Raw genomic sequence first — 15,086 nt, forward strand, 5'->3', positions numbered from 1 at the left:
TCTTCCAGCCAATGTACACATTACCACATGAAAGCAGCAGCTTATATAAACAGTACAACACCATACAGCACAAATTATATATATGCCACATGTTATTAAACTTACATCATTAGAGTACATTAGAATTGGTGCTAAGGCTGGTGCGCAATATATGCATATACTTTAAACAATCATAAATAATGCAGGAGCTTGGAATATGATTGGCTAATCTCGGAACTGCTTTGATAATACAAAAGTCAAGGCTTTGTTTTTGGCATCACCCACTCCAATTCGTTTTCTTTCTTTTTCCAATTGAAGCATTGGCAAGGTTTGTGCCATGCGCTTCGACCGTGATTTTTCCTTGTTCGCGCACGGCCATGACCATGATACAAGAAAATCGCCCCAGTAATGCAGTGGTCCCTGCCTACTTTTTTATATACTTTACCGCAATACATTACGTATGCTTCACCGCATAACATGACTATTGCGGCAAAGCTGATTTTATGCAACTGACATTATGTAACGGACTTTTTGTTCTTCTGCTGCTAGCATGAGCATAAGCTCGAAAAACCACAAAATAAAGACTTGGCTTGCTGCTGGTTGAATTCTAGCTAACATTTCGAGACGTCCACGTTGTTTACAAAAACATCGGTGAAGTTTCTCGCGCTCGGACGCGCTTCAAAAGGCAGCGTGACCACCTATAATTAAGGCAGTCATAAGCAGCAACGAAATCCACACAAGGTACATCAACTTCCGCAAAGCTACTGGGCAACGCCATCAATAACTGGCACACGGGCCACCCAGGAGCTGGGAAACGCTGCGATGACATCCACACAAACCACGTCGCTTTCCACAAAGCCATTGGGCAACACGATCAGTCACAGGCACAGGTGAAGTCCGCAAAACACTACATGGGCAGAACTACTACGGCCATACTCAATCACTTCGCCACAAGCTCTCACATTTAACGACATCAAACAGCTACAATCACTTCTCCACAGCCACTGACACAGGTGAAGACCGCACAGGCAGAACGGAAGCACCGAGCGCCGCCTATTTAAAAATAATATACAGAGCCAAGCCAAATCATTATTTAGCGTCTATTTGGGTGAACCTAACGCTTTCGGGCCCTAACCGTTCGTACGACCAGGGCACGATAACGCTTACCCCCCCTTTCCACTCCTACGACCGGGTCGCAGGAACGGCGGCCAATTTGTGACCAGAAAAGATATTCCACATGAAATGGCATGCAAGGAAGTGTTGAAAATATTGCACAGTTAATAAAACGCCTGCGCTATTAATATGTGGGTTGATGCACTCGTTATGCAAAAGGGAGGTGAGGCGTGCAGACAGGACACAAGAGTAGAGTATTTACAAGCAAACAACACGAGCGCCGCCCACTTCTCTACTCTTGTGTCCTGTCTGCACGCCTCCTCTGTTTTGCATAATGAATCCTTACCAAGTAGCTGAGCTTTCTGCCGTTCTAAGTCTCGATGCACTCGATTTCGTCCGCATTAGGCACTCGCCTCTTGATTACTTCGTGGCACAGAAATACTCGGCATCAGGCTGTTTGTCTGCTGTGGCCTTTGTAGAAGCATGATTGTTCAAAGTGCAACAATTAAACAGATTCTTTGAGTTGCTTGCGGCTTCGCCAGTACAATTCCGGTGCGCTGGTCCGCCTGTCCAGCAATTTCCTACTGAAGGGAAACCTGCAAATAAAAACACCGCTCCGCATGCAGAAAAATGCTCTACTGTGACGCTTCTCAAACGATTGTGATGCACCACAAGAGCTGCCTACTCGCGTGATATTCTCAACAAGGAGATACATTTGTTTACTTACATGTGAAGGTATATGCCAGAGCACTTCGGGGCTTCGGTGGCACACAAGGCACGAGTGTGTGTGCCATAGCGTCCGATGTCGACGCGCGACCGCATGTCAAACCTAAACTGTACGAAACTACTACGCCTCCAAAAAACAGATTCGAAACCGAAATTCGCGTCATCCTTTATTGCAAGAATGCGTACATCGTGATTTACATAAGTCGCGGACTTAGCGATCGCTTTCTGTAAACTTAATATTAACGTACCACCTTCATAAAGCCATCAGGTATGCGTTTTTAGATGAGAAAGCATAAGATGACCTGTACTTGCTTTCAGCTCTTTCAATAGTAATTGCGCTGGCCACATTGACCAGTAGCAACAGGGCGGCGCCCTAGAGGTTCCCACTTTTCCGGCCCAGCTTTTCCTCTAGAGTTGTTCTACTAACTCTATGAACTAAGGGAACCGCCGCCGCAATGGGAAAGCGAGCAACGCGGCTGGCATCTAGTAAAGGAGGCATTGAAACGGGTAATGCACCCTAGTTCACGACCTACTGTATAAAGGGCGCATCCCGTGGTCGCCTACGGCAGCGCGCGGCCGAAGAAATACCACGTGATCATTGAGTAGGGACCAAGCGTGCCGGTAGAGGCCGCCAGTGCTCACCCTCAACCCTCACAGCAACGCCCGAAACGCTCCGGCCCTGCCTTTAGGAGTACGGCGATGACGGTAAAAATTCGCAGAGGAGCTGCAGTAAACTCGGCATTTCACATTATTGACAGAATGCGGCTAGAAAAATCCGCGTCGATACATGCCCCAGATATTTGGTATCTTCGCTGTGCAGTGCAATGAAATTTTAAACTACTTTGAAGGCTAGGATTGAAATAGTGTAATCCCTTAGAGCTTTTTTTCCCCCTCATTGTCTGCTAAAATGTTAATTGGTTAGTGCTGTGGTGCCAATCTGGTGCGCACTTTCCGCGCTAGCCGAGGCCTGAGCGCGCCCGCACTTCATTCTCCCGTAGGTTTCGCTAGTCCCGAGCCGGACGCAATGAACGCACTACGTACCGCTTTGCAGCGCCCACGCGTTCCTTTGCTGCATTCGGCACGTTCACTGAAGTGACGTGCCGTTGAGAGCGCGGCAGAACGTGAGTAGCTTTAATTGCAGTGCATGCCACAATCGTAAAAATGTGCTGTTATTGACGTATTTATTTACGCCACTTTACCAAATGATAACGAAAGTCTACCTTGAAAAATTCCAAGGGCGCTTTATTGTGCCATCACACAGATAGTCACTACACTTTAAGCACTTTTCTGGAGTTGGGCTTTTGAAACGAAAAGCTTCGCGCGAGCCGGCGTATGTCGGAATTGGCTCCGTAAGCGTGTTCGGAGTCGGCGCAGGTGGCCACTGCCGCGCGCTATGCGTCGTCGTTTGACGTTCGCCGCAAGCGCGTGTTTATCGCGGAGGCCGACCGCTTGCCAGAGAACAGGCGTGCGCATTCAACATGGAAGGAGAAGAGAGTGACACTACCGATACAGATCGAGAGCTGTGTTTATGGCTGTACAGAAATCGCAAGACAATGTGCCCAACAACGATGAATAAAGAAGATTAATAATCCTGCATAACTTATGGTATATATCATTCATAAGCAATTTGCATCACTACACAAGGCAAACGTATAGCATAACCATAAGCTTACCAAAGCATATCCATAAGTGAAACCATATAAGCATATATAACCATAGGCTAAATCATAAAGCATAAGCTAAACCGTAAGCCATATCCATATACTTAAACCATCAGCATATCCATAAGTTAAACCGTAAGCATATCCGTAGGCTAAATCATAAAGCATAACCATAAGCTAAACCGTAAGAATAATCATAGGCTAAATCATAAAGCATAACTATAAGCTAAACCATGTATATATAAGCATCACCGAACCTTTTCGCTTCGAGATATCCAGGCTTAACCTTAGCTATAAGCCCCAGCCATTTTTTTTTGTTCAGGTTTCAACCATTGGTTTCTAATATCGGTCACGGGTAACTCATGAAATGAAATTCCTCTTGATGCTCGGCCGCTTGACTTTCACAACGGTATGCAGAAGTAAACCATCGTGCATGAAGAAGCCGCAAACGCGAAAGCCGGCGCCCACGGGGCTGAGAATCACAGTGTCACTGAAACAGAATCTGGTAATCAAGATCTAGCGACAACAACAGATCACCAAGCACTCAGCAAATAGATTGTGTCGCGCGCGTGCGTCCGTCCTTCCGTGGGCTTCTTCGATTTTCCACTTCTGGCTACCCGCGGGCTGCCAGAGCCAGCCAGAGCGTCTTCGTTTTTCTCGGGTTGCTCCGCCCACCGCGCTACGCACTTCCGCCGGGCGTTCGTTTTGCTCGCGCTGGACGGTTCTGGCTACCCGCGGGCTGCCAGAACCTGCCAGGGTGCGTGCGGCCGGCCACGGGGTGGGGGTAGGTGGGGGTGAGCACTAGCGCCACTGTTCGCGGCGGCGGTTTGGAAAACTAAAGAATGCCACACAAGCAAAAGCAAATCAGCGGCGCTGGCGCCGCACGCTCAGGTCGCCCCTAATACAGTAGGTCGTGTAGCACATACAGTAACTCTAGGTGGGGGTGAGCACTAGCGCCACTGTTCGCGGCGGCGGTTTGGAAAACTAAAAAAAGCTGTAGGCTACAATTTGGTAAAGTCATGAAGTCCCATAAACTGTGGCGCCAGATTTCCCTCTAGGTGTTATAGTGAGAAACTCTATGCTATTGACCAAGGTATATGGCAATATGGCAGGATTACGCATGCGTTGAGCTGTTGAGCATGCGTTGAGCCAGCCAAGGATAGCCACCCTACCAAGAAGGCACAAGCATGGCACAAGGAGGCGTTGAGCCAGCGTGCACAACGTTGCCCTACTGCATATAGAAAAGGCACCGGATCGGCCGTATCTCTGTCCATGCTTGAGCAACGCGTTGGCTTGAGGATCTCGAAGCCCGTCTTTATGACCGTTCGGACGAGTCGGACACCGATTTGAATGGACGGAATTTACGGGCGAAGTTTACAAAGTATTTTCCAAGCCCCACACAGTCCTATAGATACCATAACAGTGAGAAGCATAGAGTTTCTTACAAAAAAGCATGTAGGAAACCCTATGGTCAGAAGGACCGATCGCATCTCATGGTGAGCAGATTGGATTTTATTCAAGTTGTTGTACGGGGGTGTTGCGAACCCTCCGAAACCGTTTCGTTTTGTAGTTCCGTAAGCAACAGTTACCATGGAGATGGACATCACATGTGATTCCAGAAAGCTTCCTATTTTCACCTATGGTTTCACTAAAGCACGTATAAAAACGTTCATGGCACTTTTCGTGCTCGACAAGATATACTCCAGCCGTATTAAAGCTATCGATGAAAGGTACGTACCCTCTTTGGCACAAGCTTTCACAAGGTGTACGCGCTTTATTTTCCCACACAATAATAAAACATGTAGGAGTCAATGCATTAACGAATGCTGCACAAAACCTCCACAGTTCTTTATTCGGTACGTAGAAACCTTCACCCCAGTGCTCTTTCGCAAGCAGCAAAGCCAGCTTTCTTTGTAATCTGGAATATATTGGACAAGACGTCTTCACCTCAGTGCTACTGTACTTGTGGCAAAGCAAGATTTCTGCGTAACAATAAGTTATACAAAGGTTCTTGACGCAAGCACGGCGTGCGTTCTCATCTATTAGTCGTGATTATACTTGCACGATTTTGTTTTAACTGCATGTACGTAATGCAGCCCAAATTTGAAGAAAGCAAAATGAGTGGGAAACGTTGCTAAAATAGCATACATACGAAGTAAACGGCTACAGTTCATGTATGTATTATTGTACGTTTTGTTTCAAGCTGTTTCAATCGATTTTTGTTTTTGCTGTTTGGCTATTTCTACCAATCAATTTGCCTAGCCAAGATATTTTTTTTACTTTTGTAGTTATATAATATTCCTTACAAAAATGTAGCGGCTATCCTGTGGTCAAACAAGGAATGTCGCTGGAACGAACGTTTCGTCAAGGGGACTTGCCTTCATTATGGTAGCAACTTCTTTCCTCAGCAGCCCAATAGACAGCCAGTGAACGTTAGATTAAACGGACATCGTACAGACACGTCAAAAAACTTCTGAAAGCAGTCACACAGCATTTTGACCTTCCTTGTCACAAATTCAATGAACTATATTTAACTTTTTATGCTACAGTCACAACTTTCATTCACCTAGAGACGGAAAATATACAGAAAATCATATTTCATTCGTTACAGCCATTAATGTATCCAGTACACTATAAGTAAGCAAAGTATTGTGGTCTTAAACCCGTTTAAACCAGAATCTTATCGTCCCAATTTATTACATCATATTTTTTCTCACAAGCCATGCTTTACTAATTTATTATCTCACACACTTTAATTTTCATTATTTTGGCTTCATTTATTAATATTTAGTCAATCTTGTTTCTCTCTCTCACATATTTCGACAAGGTGTGCTCATACTTCTGCCCTTATAACTGTACACAAATTGAACTGTAATAACTAACTGTGACTGTACACGTCATAACATAACTGTACACATCATTTCCGTTTCTTTTACCTGTTTATTTTTTTATTTTTTTATTGCTCATCTTTTAAATGTAGAAGAAGTATGTTTTCTCAGTTCAGTCTTGTTGTCTGGGAAGAGTGGGCCTGCCATATTGACCGTGCCTGCTTGCATGTGCATATCCGTTTCTGTTTTTGTGATCCTGCTTCTTTGAAGAATAAACAGCAGTACTGTTCCCTCTCTACAACTAAACACCACTCCACCTAGCTCCTTTCTTTTCCTTTTCATCCCCCTCCTAATATTTTTAACACTGACTTTCACCTTAGTCTGTGCACTAGCTTGTTCTTCTCCACCTCTACTAATGAGTTTGAAGGAGAGTGAGCTAAACGTACATAAATACTGCTAGTTAAAGCAGTTGCTGCACCCTGATGAAGACAAGTGCCATCTGAATAAGCCTCCCTGTCAACACAGTGACTCCAACGAAATTCCTTGTTCAACCGCAGTTAGTCACTACATGCCTAGAGATTTCTGTGAACTTCTGTCTTCCAGGATTAGAAAATGTCGAAGCACATGTACATGCACTCATTTCTTTTATAACTGCGTATAGCCAACTCTGCTATACATAAAGGGAGCACTGTCATTTTCAAGAATGACTGTAATTATGCAGGGTGTATCAGTGAACACTTTCAATTGTTTTTTAATTGCCTGTGGCAGACAGTACAATTCTAGTCCATCAGCTGTTTTACTCGAAGAGGCGGACATTACTTGCGCAGAAAATTGAAATGCATAATTGAGTGATTAACAAAAATCCACTAATGAAGTTTTTAACAGATACCTTATGGCACATATCGCAATTTAGAAATTCTAGCTGGAGAGTTCGCAAGGCGGATCTGCTTGGAATGAATTCACAGGATGACACCAGTTTCGAGAATTAATTCCTGAACTTGGTGGAGAAATGCATTCGCATTCTAGTTACTTTTGTGCTTCAATGCATAAAACAATTTATTGTTAAGAAAATAAGTGGAACGATAGTGCATTTTTACCGTAAGTTTGACGGCGCATATTTCTTAAATGGTTTCATCCACACAATTCTTTTCAAGTAGATATGGCTTGCAGTCTTGCCAGCTAGAATTTGTAAATTGCAATACATATGCCATAAGGTCATTAGTGAAAAACTTAATTAGCACATTTATTTTTGTAATTAGTCGATTAAGCGCTTAAATCTTTTGCGCAAGTAATGTCCACCTCTTCGAGTAGACCAGCTCACGAACATGAATTGTGCCATCTGCCACAGGCAATTTTTTAAAGACTTCTGAAAGTGTTTGCTGAAACAACCTGTATGGTATCCCAATATCGGCAATGTCTAAAATTAATTGATTGATCACATTGCAATGCTGCAGTGGGAGTTTAAAGAAAAATTACATTCTGGTGTTTTACGTGCAAAAACCACAATCTGATTGTGAGGCATGCCATAGTGGAGGACTCCGGATCAATTTTCACCATCTGAGGTTCTTCAACATGCACGCAATGCATGATACACAAGCATTATTGCACAAGTGCCCCCATCGAAATGTGGTCATGGCAGCAGGGACCTGTGACCTTGTGCTTAGCAGCGCAATGCCATATTTCACTGAACTTACCACGGCAGGTCGCCGTGGGAATTTCTGCCGTCACATTAAGAGGAGAGCCTTTTTGATATGGTTTGAAGTGTGCGTGTGTGTGTGTATGTGGTACACGTGCAATGAAACTCATTCATAAGGAACACAGCAAAAAGCTGTAAGTAAAAAAAAACGAGACTGCCTTTCTTTTTTCAACTTCAAACTTATTTCAGTGTTACTACATTTTTTGTTGCAAAATAAATTTTATACAAAAGGTTGTCTCGAAGCAGAAATTGCCAGGGAGACCTCCTGTTAAATCGAGTTTCAAATTAAAGCCAAAGTAAGAATAAATAAAACCAAATGGTATGCACATGCAAATATAGCCAGTATGTACAGTTAAAGCTAGATGGGCTGTTAATCATCAAATATGTTGGCTTTTATGAACTTTCTTGCAGAGGTATTGCTTTATGGATACATTAGTGCTGACTAACCAATTTATGTTGTAGAATTGAAGAAACGTTGGAGGAGATTGACAGATATTTAAAGAACGGAAATCAAAAGGACTTGACAAAGCACCGAAAAAGCTCATTTCACAGCTTGGAAAACATTTCAACAGACCACAATGCAGTCAAAGAATGCCTGCAAAAGATGGTAGGTACCCTTGCCAGCTTAAATATATTGAATGTCTCAAGCTTCACTATTTAGATATAAATGACAGCAAAATTAAAAACAGACAGCCTATTGGCAGAGACAATGCAACATGAGGAAATTCGCAAGAATCCAATGTGCATTTTGGCTGCGCTTACTTACCAGTATGCCTTACTATTTTTTCAGCTGCACTTGTGTCATGAGCAGCCAGACTCAATGGAAGCCATGTTCAGTATCCTCAAGAAGATGGCCCAGCATTCCTTGCCTTTCCAAGCAGCTTGTGACTGTGGTATTTGCACTGACTGTTTGGAAGATGCTTGTGATAATGCCTGCAAGAAGCAGCATCCACGCATAGGAAGCGCAAAGGAATGCTCATCAGGCTCTCAGTCAAGTGAGGATGTCAAGTCTCTATGGTGCAGCATATGTTACCACATTCAAGCCTACATAACTCACCGCCTCGTTGGCAACAAAGAAGTGCTTTCCTCTAAGCAAGGTCTTTTCCATGACACCAACTGGGAGAGCTACTTTGAAATGCTGCGCCTTTTGTTTGTTCCTGGCCAGATACAGCGCATTCACCAGTGGGTTCGTTCAGAGCAGTTGCGACGTGCCAGCTGTCCTTGCAAGCCCACATTTTCGACATGTTGTGTCAGCTGCCTGATACAGTGGTGTATACAAAGTCTGGCTAGAGACGTAGCAATGAGGCCTTCCTTGGGTATGACATGGCATGATCTCAGTGAGTGCTACATATCCAGTGTACGTGCCAATGTAATGCTGTGCCTCCAGGACCTGCGCAGCCACTGGCAGAGAAGACATGAAGTCAAGGACAAGTCACACTTCTTACCATGCCTTCTGAATCCAAATTCTTGCTGGGCACACAGACACACCGAACATAGTCAGGACACCGAGTCTTGTAGTGCAGATGTGGGATTACAACAAAGTGATAGTTACATTGACTGGACTGATCACTGGATTGTGGTGGCAGCTGTCAACCTCATAAATGAACTGCACTGGTTTGAGCAGCAGCTTAATGGGATTAGCTGCAGAACATGGGGTAAGTCGCTAAAATAGGCACATATACTTATCCCAGATGAAATTATTTGACTAGGTTATTAGTAGTATGCCACCTGCTGGTATAGAGCAGTTGGTCTTTGCATGTCTGAAGAGGATTTAAGTGATTTAACATAAGAATGAGTTAATAATCAAGTTACAATAGTTCATGCCACAAAAAGGTATTGCCTGGCACCAGAAATAAGTTCCAGCTGCTACACAATTTTGTAAGTTGCATGAATTGATATATCAAAATTGATAGAATTCCTGTTTCCAGCTGTGCTATCCGAAAGCCCACAACAATCATCAGCTGATGGCACAACAGCATGGGATGAGCCTTGCATTTGGGACTGGCGGTCAGTACTAGTGACCCTTTAAGTCTGGTGGTCACAATGTCCCACCTCTTATCTGAGCATTATCTTTTCAGACAGCTGCTGACAAACTCTGGTGTCCTCACAATGCTTCAGCAGAGCATTCAAGACCTCATCCAGATAAAGTGGCCTCTTCACCAAAAAGACAGTGTATCAGTTGAACTAGCTGGCACAAAACTTCAAGTCACTGATAGTGGTAAACATTGTCTGCTACAGTTCTTGCAGTACAAGTTCACCGTACTTCAGAACAGTGAAATCGTAAACAATGAATCCCTCTGTAGAATAGATCCAGTCCTAAGGCATCATCTCGTGAAGCCACTGTTAGGATATTGTAAATGCCAAGTACATATAACTTGACATTTATGACCAGAGCATGCCTTCCATCAAAGCTATCCTTTAGAATTCTAGGTCATATGATTTCTTAGTAGCTTAAATAGTTACAGTAGATAACATTTAAAGTATCCCATTTTGATTTACTATTTGGACATTTGCCAGACAATATGTATTTCTCTCTCTATCTTTTTCTGAAGATATCAGTGTGGTTATATTGTATTTAAGTGGCTGTTTGGCTAGTCAGTCATAAGAACATTCATAGTGTCCATGCTTGCAGCATTCCATGCTGTTCACTACTTGGCCGTCTATGGACCAGCCATAAGTGCCTGCCAAGGAGTGCTGGAACCCTTCCGTGCTTCATTCATACATGCTGTGCATGTTGCCTTGGGCCAAGCTATAGAAGACCTGGAAACCAGATTTGGGCACACGAGCCTTCTGCCTCACAACCTTTACATCATGCTCAACACAGGCTGTTACTTGGAAAATTCTTTGCTGAACTGTGCCTCTGCACTTTCAGGAAGAAATGAGTAGGTGCCATAATTTTTCTGAAAGCCCTTGAGCAAGCACACTTACTTTGTTGGTGACAGATGATGGCAGCAGTATGATGGAGACTTGAAGTGATTGACAGTGGTTGATCAAGGGGTCGTCTGGGGCTGGAGCGGCAAACATTTTGGCAAAGGAACATTTGCCTTCGTGGTCAGGGTGAAAGAAAAGTACCCTTGACCAACCACTGTTGATGAAACCAGTAAAGGCAAATGTGTCGGATATTTTTTATTGTGCTCAGTATTATTAAAAACAGGCACCCGTGGTGTAAGTTTGCTAAATATCTTTCACAAACTCTACCAAGTGTAAATGTTACAAAAACACTGCACATACTACAGTGTCACTGTGCTACACCTTCATTTTCCAACTGATTACCTAATTATGGCCTTTCTTGCAGTGGCATTTCATCAGCACCATTTCATGGCCTGCAACAGAGAGTCACAGCAGCTATTAAACACACTGAGAAACTAATTTTTGTGCATCACCTTAAATGGCTGGCAAGCTGCATTGCCCCAAGCAGCAACAGTGCATTGGTAAGTACACATGTTACTGCATACAATAAATATAAAAGAATGTGTGTCCTAGATTGGACAAAAATGATAAGTTGCCTTTTTCTACCAATGTGAATAAGTTCAAGCAACCTTCAGCAACCTTCATCAACTATCTGTTGCATCCACAGCTGATAAATTATAAAGAATACGTTGCAGTTAAACTTAGTAGTGTGGCCCTGTGGCTTCCAAAAAACATCTTTAGGTTCTTTAGAACACACCAGCAAGGCTTTTTCAACACATGAGTCAGCACTCGTAGGTTTAAGTGCTGGTTGAGTGTATAAGGGTTAGTGAATCTCTGCTCGTCGAGTGAAAGCCTGGATTCAGAATGTGTAAACACTTACAACAGCATGAACAATGAAATGGTCAATAAAGAAGCAAGCACATAGGGTCAAATAAATAGCTTTTACAAAATGTGCTGTGTGTAATCAAACTCTTTGTATATGTTCTCGGAGGTAGTTTATAGGCTATGGGATTCCCTACAATGCTGCAAAAATGAGAAAAGAGAGATTGAGAACACAGCTCAATTCATAAGTTTCTAGAATTTAATGACGTATTAATAAATAGTTAGGAAAAGAATGATCGAACGCTTCTTTATCTGTGTGGTATCACCAGCAGGTGTGAATCTGTTTTGTCATTGAAGTGACCTAATTTTATGCACTGTGTGCCCTCGTATTTCTCAGCCTATGTGAGCACTATGCTCAAATAACTGCCTTCGTTTTATTTCTTTGTTAATATTTTTTTTCCTTGACAGGACCTTGAGAGAGCATGCGCCTGGAACCTGTATGTTAAAGCCTTGTGCAATGACCTCAAATGTCAAGTAGGTCCCAGTCAATGTAGCTGTGCCTTGAGGCAGCTTCTCACTGAAATGCTTAGGTAAGAAGGCATCTTCACACTCTAGAGGCACTATGTGCGCAGTTTATTATTATGTAACCGGTAGACAAATATCTGTGGAATAAGCTTACATATGACTGGAAAAAGCTATATTAGCACATCAATATGTAAAAATTGCCAACCTTTATTTTTGTTTTTTTTTTTATTGTTGCTTATCACACCAGGCCCAATTTTATTTCTTTTATCAGTGAAAAGAATGGCTGTGCCTGTGTTAGAACTCTTATCTCAATTTTGCCAATGTTAACAGACTGATATATTATACTAGCGTGTCGGTTTAAGTGATTTGCTTAACCTCATGATTGCTTGCACAACTATAGAGGTCGTTTTTATAGTAAAATGTTATCACAACACATGTTATATAACCTCTTTGGCTACTGCTGTAATGATGCATGCTATAATATGATGCGCATATAATCTGTAAAACTAAAGATTGAAACATTTTGCATTGAACTAATTTTTACTCTGTAAGTTTCATTACTGCAAAACTGAGCTAATATAATTATTTTACAGTCTGATAACTAAAGAAAGAAATTTGTTCTCTTAATACTTTCCAGCTACAGTATCAAGCAGCTTCATCGCTTGTTTCATAACAGTAGTTTTAACTGCAAAGGATCAACGATAACTACGCTTGCTATATCATTGTGATAAGATGTGGCTTATCAGGACACAAAAAATAGTGGGCCAGAAAATCAGTGCAAATCATTCCATCTATTGACCCTTTTCGCAAAGCAGTTTGTTCTAAAGAAAAGAGATGGCACTTTCGGTGATGCACCGTACATTGTTTCAGCGAAAGCACATGAATACGAAAACATTACCTTTTCTGCCCTGCTTCTGTGCGATCAGCTGTTGTAGGTGTAACTGGGTTTTCGCTAATGTACTGTGCTCCATTCATGCTGCAAAATATGGAGCGGTGGAGTGAAGAAAGGCATCTGCAGTAGTTGGCTGCAAAAATTGTGACTGGCATATTAAAGAATAGAATGAATGTGTGTGTCCAGTCTCACGGACCGCTGCTACATAAGGACTGCCTGTGTTGCCAGCTCTTTGAGTTGCATGGCTTCCCATATGGATAAAAAAAAAAACACTCATCTGCCAGCATTGTAGTGCTAACCTCCTAGGAAAGGACATGAACCCCAGATCATCTGCACGAGTGAGTACCGCTTGTGATACGGTGACAAAGGGAGAAATGCCGCTTCTTGGCATATAGTAAGCGATCGGGCAGAAAATAAAAAATGAGATGACCACCCAGCAAACTTTTCTGATTCAGAAACGTGACAAGCCGCTGCTTAAATGTATCTACTGAATAAAGAACAAAGAGTTAAACACACTGATACTGATTCAGTTCACAAGCGGAAAGTTAGGATAGCTTGGAATACATTTTTAGCACCGCTTTTATTACTACCACCGTATATGCCACTCGTGCCATTTGAACAAAGCGTAATGACCTCTGAAAGCGCTTACATGTCCTTTGAAGTTGTAGCCAAAGCTTCGTGTGTCATCCACCTAGTCATCGTCTACGATATCTGCCGAAACAGAGGTTTGCAGAGCCGCACCTGGATCATGTACACCCATTGCAAACACCGAGGCAGCCGAGGCAAGCAGTGGATGTGGTACTACGTGATCAAACATGGCAGTGCCCACGTGATTGCTGTGAAAAAGGTCAACAGCAGCAGCAGTAGTAGTACTCATTCTCTGCATCGTCTTTCTTCTTTCTTTATTTAAAATCCTATTTGAAACAACAAATCAGTACTCACCATGCCAGCTTTAATGATATTATTGTGGTTTATTATGATTAAGCAGTTAAAAACTGGTCATAATTAAAGCATTGACTGATTAATTGAAAGGGTAATATAAGCACTCTGTGCCTTCTTTACTTTTTACTTTTTGTAAAAATCTAAACATGCTGTTATGTTCATTAATAAGGCATAAGAACAAATTTGATTTACTCACTTCTTGCAATTAAAACAAAAACAAGAAATGGCAGTTTAGCACTTTGAAAGATGCTATAAGGACACAGCTGCCTCTATTAGCACATCTATAGCGCACCAGCTTGTAATGTTCACATGCCTTCTTTACTGCAGGCAGGCAAGATCATTGCAAATGTTGTCCGAGGAGCCTGAACTAAGATTAGTTCTGCACAGTGCATATGATGCACTTTTCTTAGTGTGCAGCAACACCCAAGAACTCCTCGGGCTGCCTGTGAGTTCAGCTCCTTTTGCTTACACACATATTGCCAGTTTACCTGTACACATGTTGCAGAGTGTGATGTTAATTAATATATTTAGAAATAAATGCGACGAACTCATAACTAACTCAAGGGGAAAATCGAATGTGGAAATGTAGTCATCAGCCACTCTATAGCTTCTTGCTGATGCTAGATGTAAAAAAAAACCTACAATGTTTTATTTTTAAGAAAGGGCAGCTGTGCTTGCAGATCATTGTTCTTGCTCTCATCCAAAATGCAAGGAACGAAAGCCCACTTCTTTGCCGGGGACTGGTCAGGTACTTATGAGACTTAAGCAGAATACTTCAGAATTTGCATTGTACCTTCCCAGCAACACCACCAGCAAATGAAATCTCTCCAATAAGCTGGGGCACAAAATTGAATTAGCTTGCATATGTTCTACAGTTTGATGATTTATAGTGATGAGTACACGCAAGCTGCTGTTCATCATCATCATCATCATCATCAGCAGCAGCAGCAGCAGCAGCAGCAGCCTGTTTTATGTCCAATGCAGAATGAAGG

The 15,086-nt window shown here is 42.6% G+C and overlaps 2 protein-coding genes and 1 long non-coding RNA gene across 8 annotated transcripts in view; 1 reads left to right on the top strand and 2 right to left on the bottom strand.

Annotated features, from left to right (window-relative positions):
* The window catches only part of MBD-like (methyl-CpG-binding domain protein 2), a 73,237-nt gene extending 70,896 nt beyond the window's left edge, over positions 1–2,341 (bottom strand). The window contains exon 1 of the mRNA XM_075679621.1: positions 2,320–2,341. The gene's annotated coding sequence lies outside the window, so the exon portion shown is untranslated. The remainder of the gene's footprint in view (positions 1–2,319) is intronic.
* A 2,157-nt stretch (positions 2,342–4,498) lies between these two features.
* The window catches only part of LOC142571350 (uncharacterized), a 44,368-nt gene continuing 33,780 nt past the window's right edge, over positions 4,499–15,086 (top strand). For 3 of the 6 annotated variants that reach the window (XM_075679625.1, XM_075679624.1, XM_075679628.1), the window contains exons 1-9: positions 4,501–5,209; positions 8,466–8,610; positions 8,794–9,658; positions 9,932–10,010; positions 10,082–10,221; positions 10,636–10,885; positions 11,299–11,434; positions 12,204–12,325; positions 14,422–14,539. In XM_075679625.1, the coding sequence (XP_075535740.1) occupies positions 5,070–5,209; positions 8,466–8,610; positions 8,794–9,658; positions 9,932–10,010; positions 10,082–10,221; positions 10,636–10,885; positions 11,299–11,434; positions 12,204–12,325; positions 14,422–14,539 (1,995 nt within the window). In that variant the 5' untranslated portion in view covers positions 4,501–5,069. Of the gene's footprint in view, positions 5,210–8,465; positions 8,611–8,793; positions 9,659–9,931; positions 10,011–10,081; positions 10,222–10,635; positions 10,886–11,298; positions 11,435–12,203; positions 12,326–14,421; positions 14,540–15,086 lie in introns of all 6 variants that reach the window. The other 3 variants (XM_075679629.1, XM_075679627.1, XM_075679626.1) reach the window with 3 other exon arrangements.
* On the bottom strand, positions 10,757–14,425 carry LOC142571351 (uncharacterized). Its single transcript, XR_012825860.1, has 3 exons — positions 13,802–14,425; positions 13,159–13,236; positions 10,757–11,326 (listed from the first exon to the last, which is right to left on the bottom strand). It is a non-coding gene; the product is annotated as an uncharacterized LOC142571351 (long non-coding RNA).

The sequence above is a fragment of the Dermacentor variabilis genome, chromosome 2, assembly GCF_050947875.1.
Source record: "Dermacentor variabilis isolate Ectoservices chromosome 2, ASM5094787v1, whole genome shotgun sequence".
Taxonomy (NCBI): Eukaryota; Metazoa; Arthropoda; class Arachnida; order Ixodida; family Ixodidae; genus Dermacentor; species Dermacentor variabilis.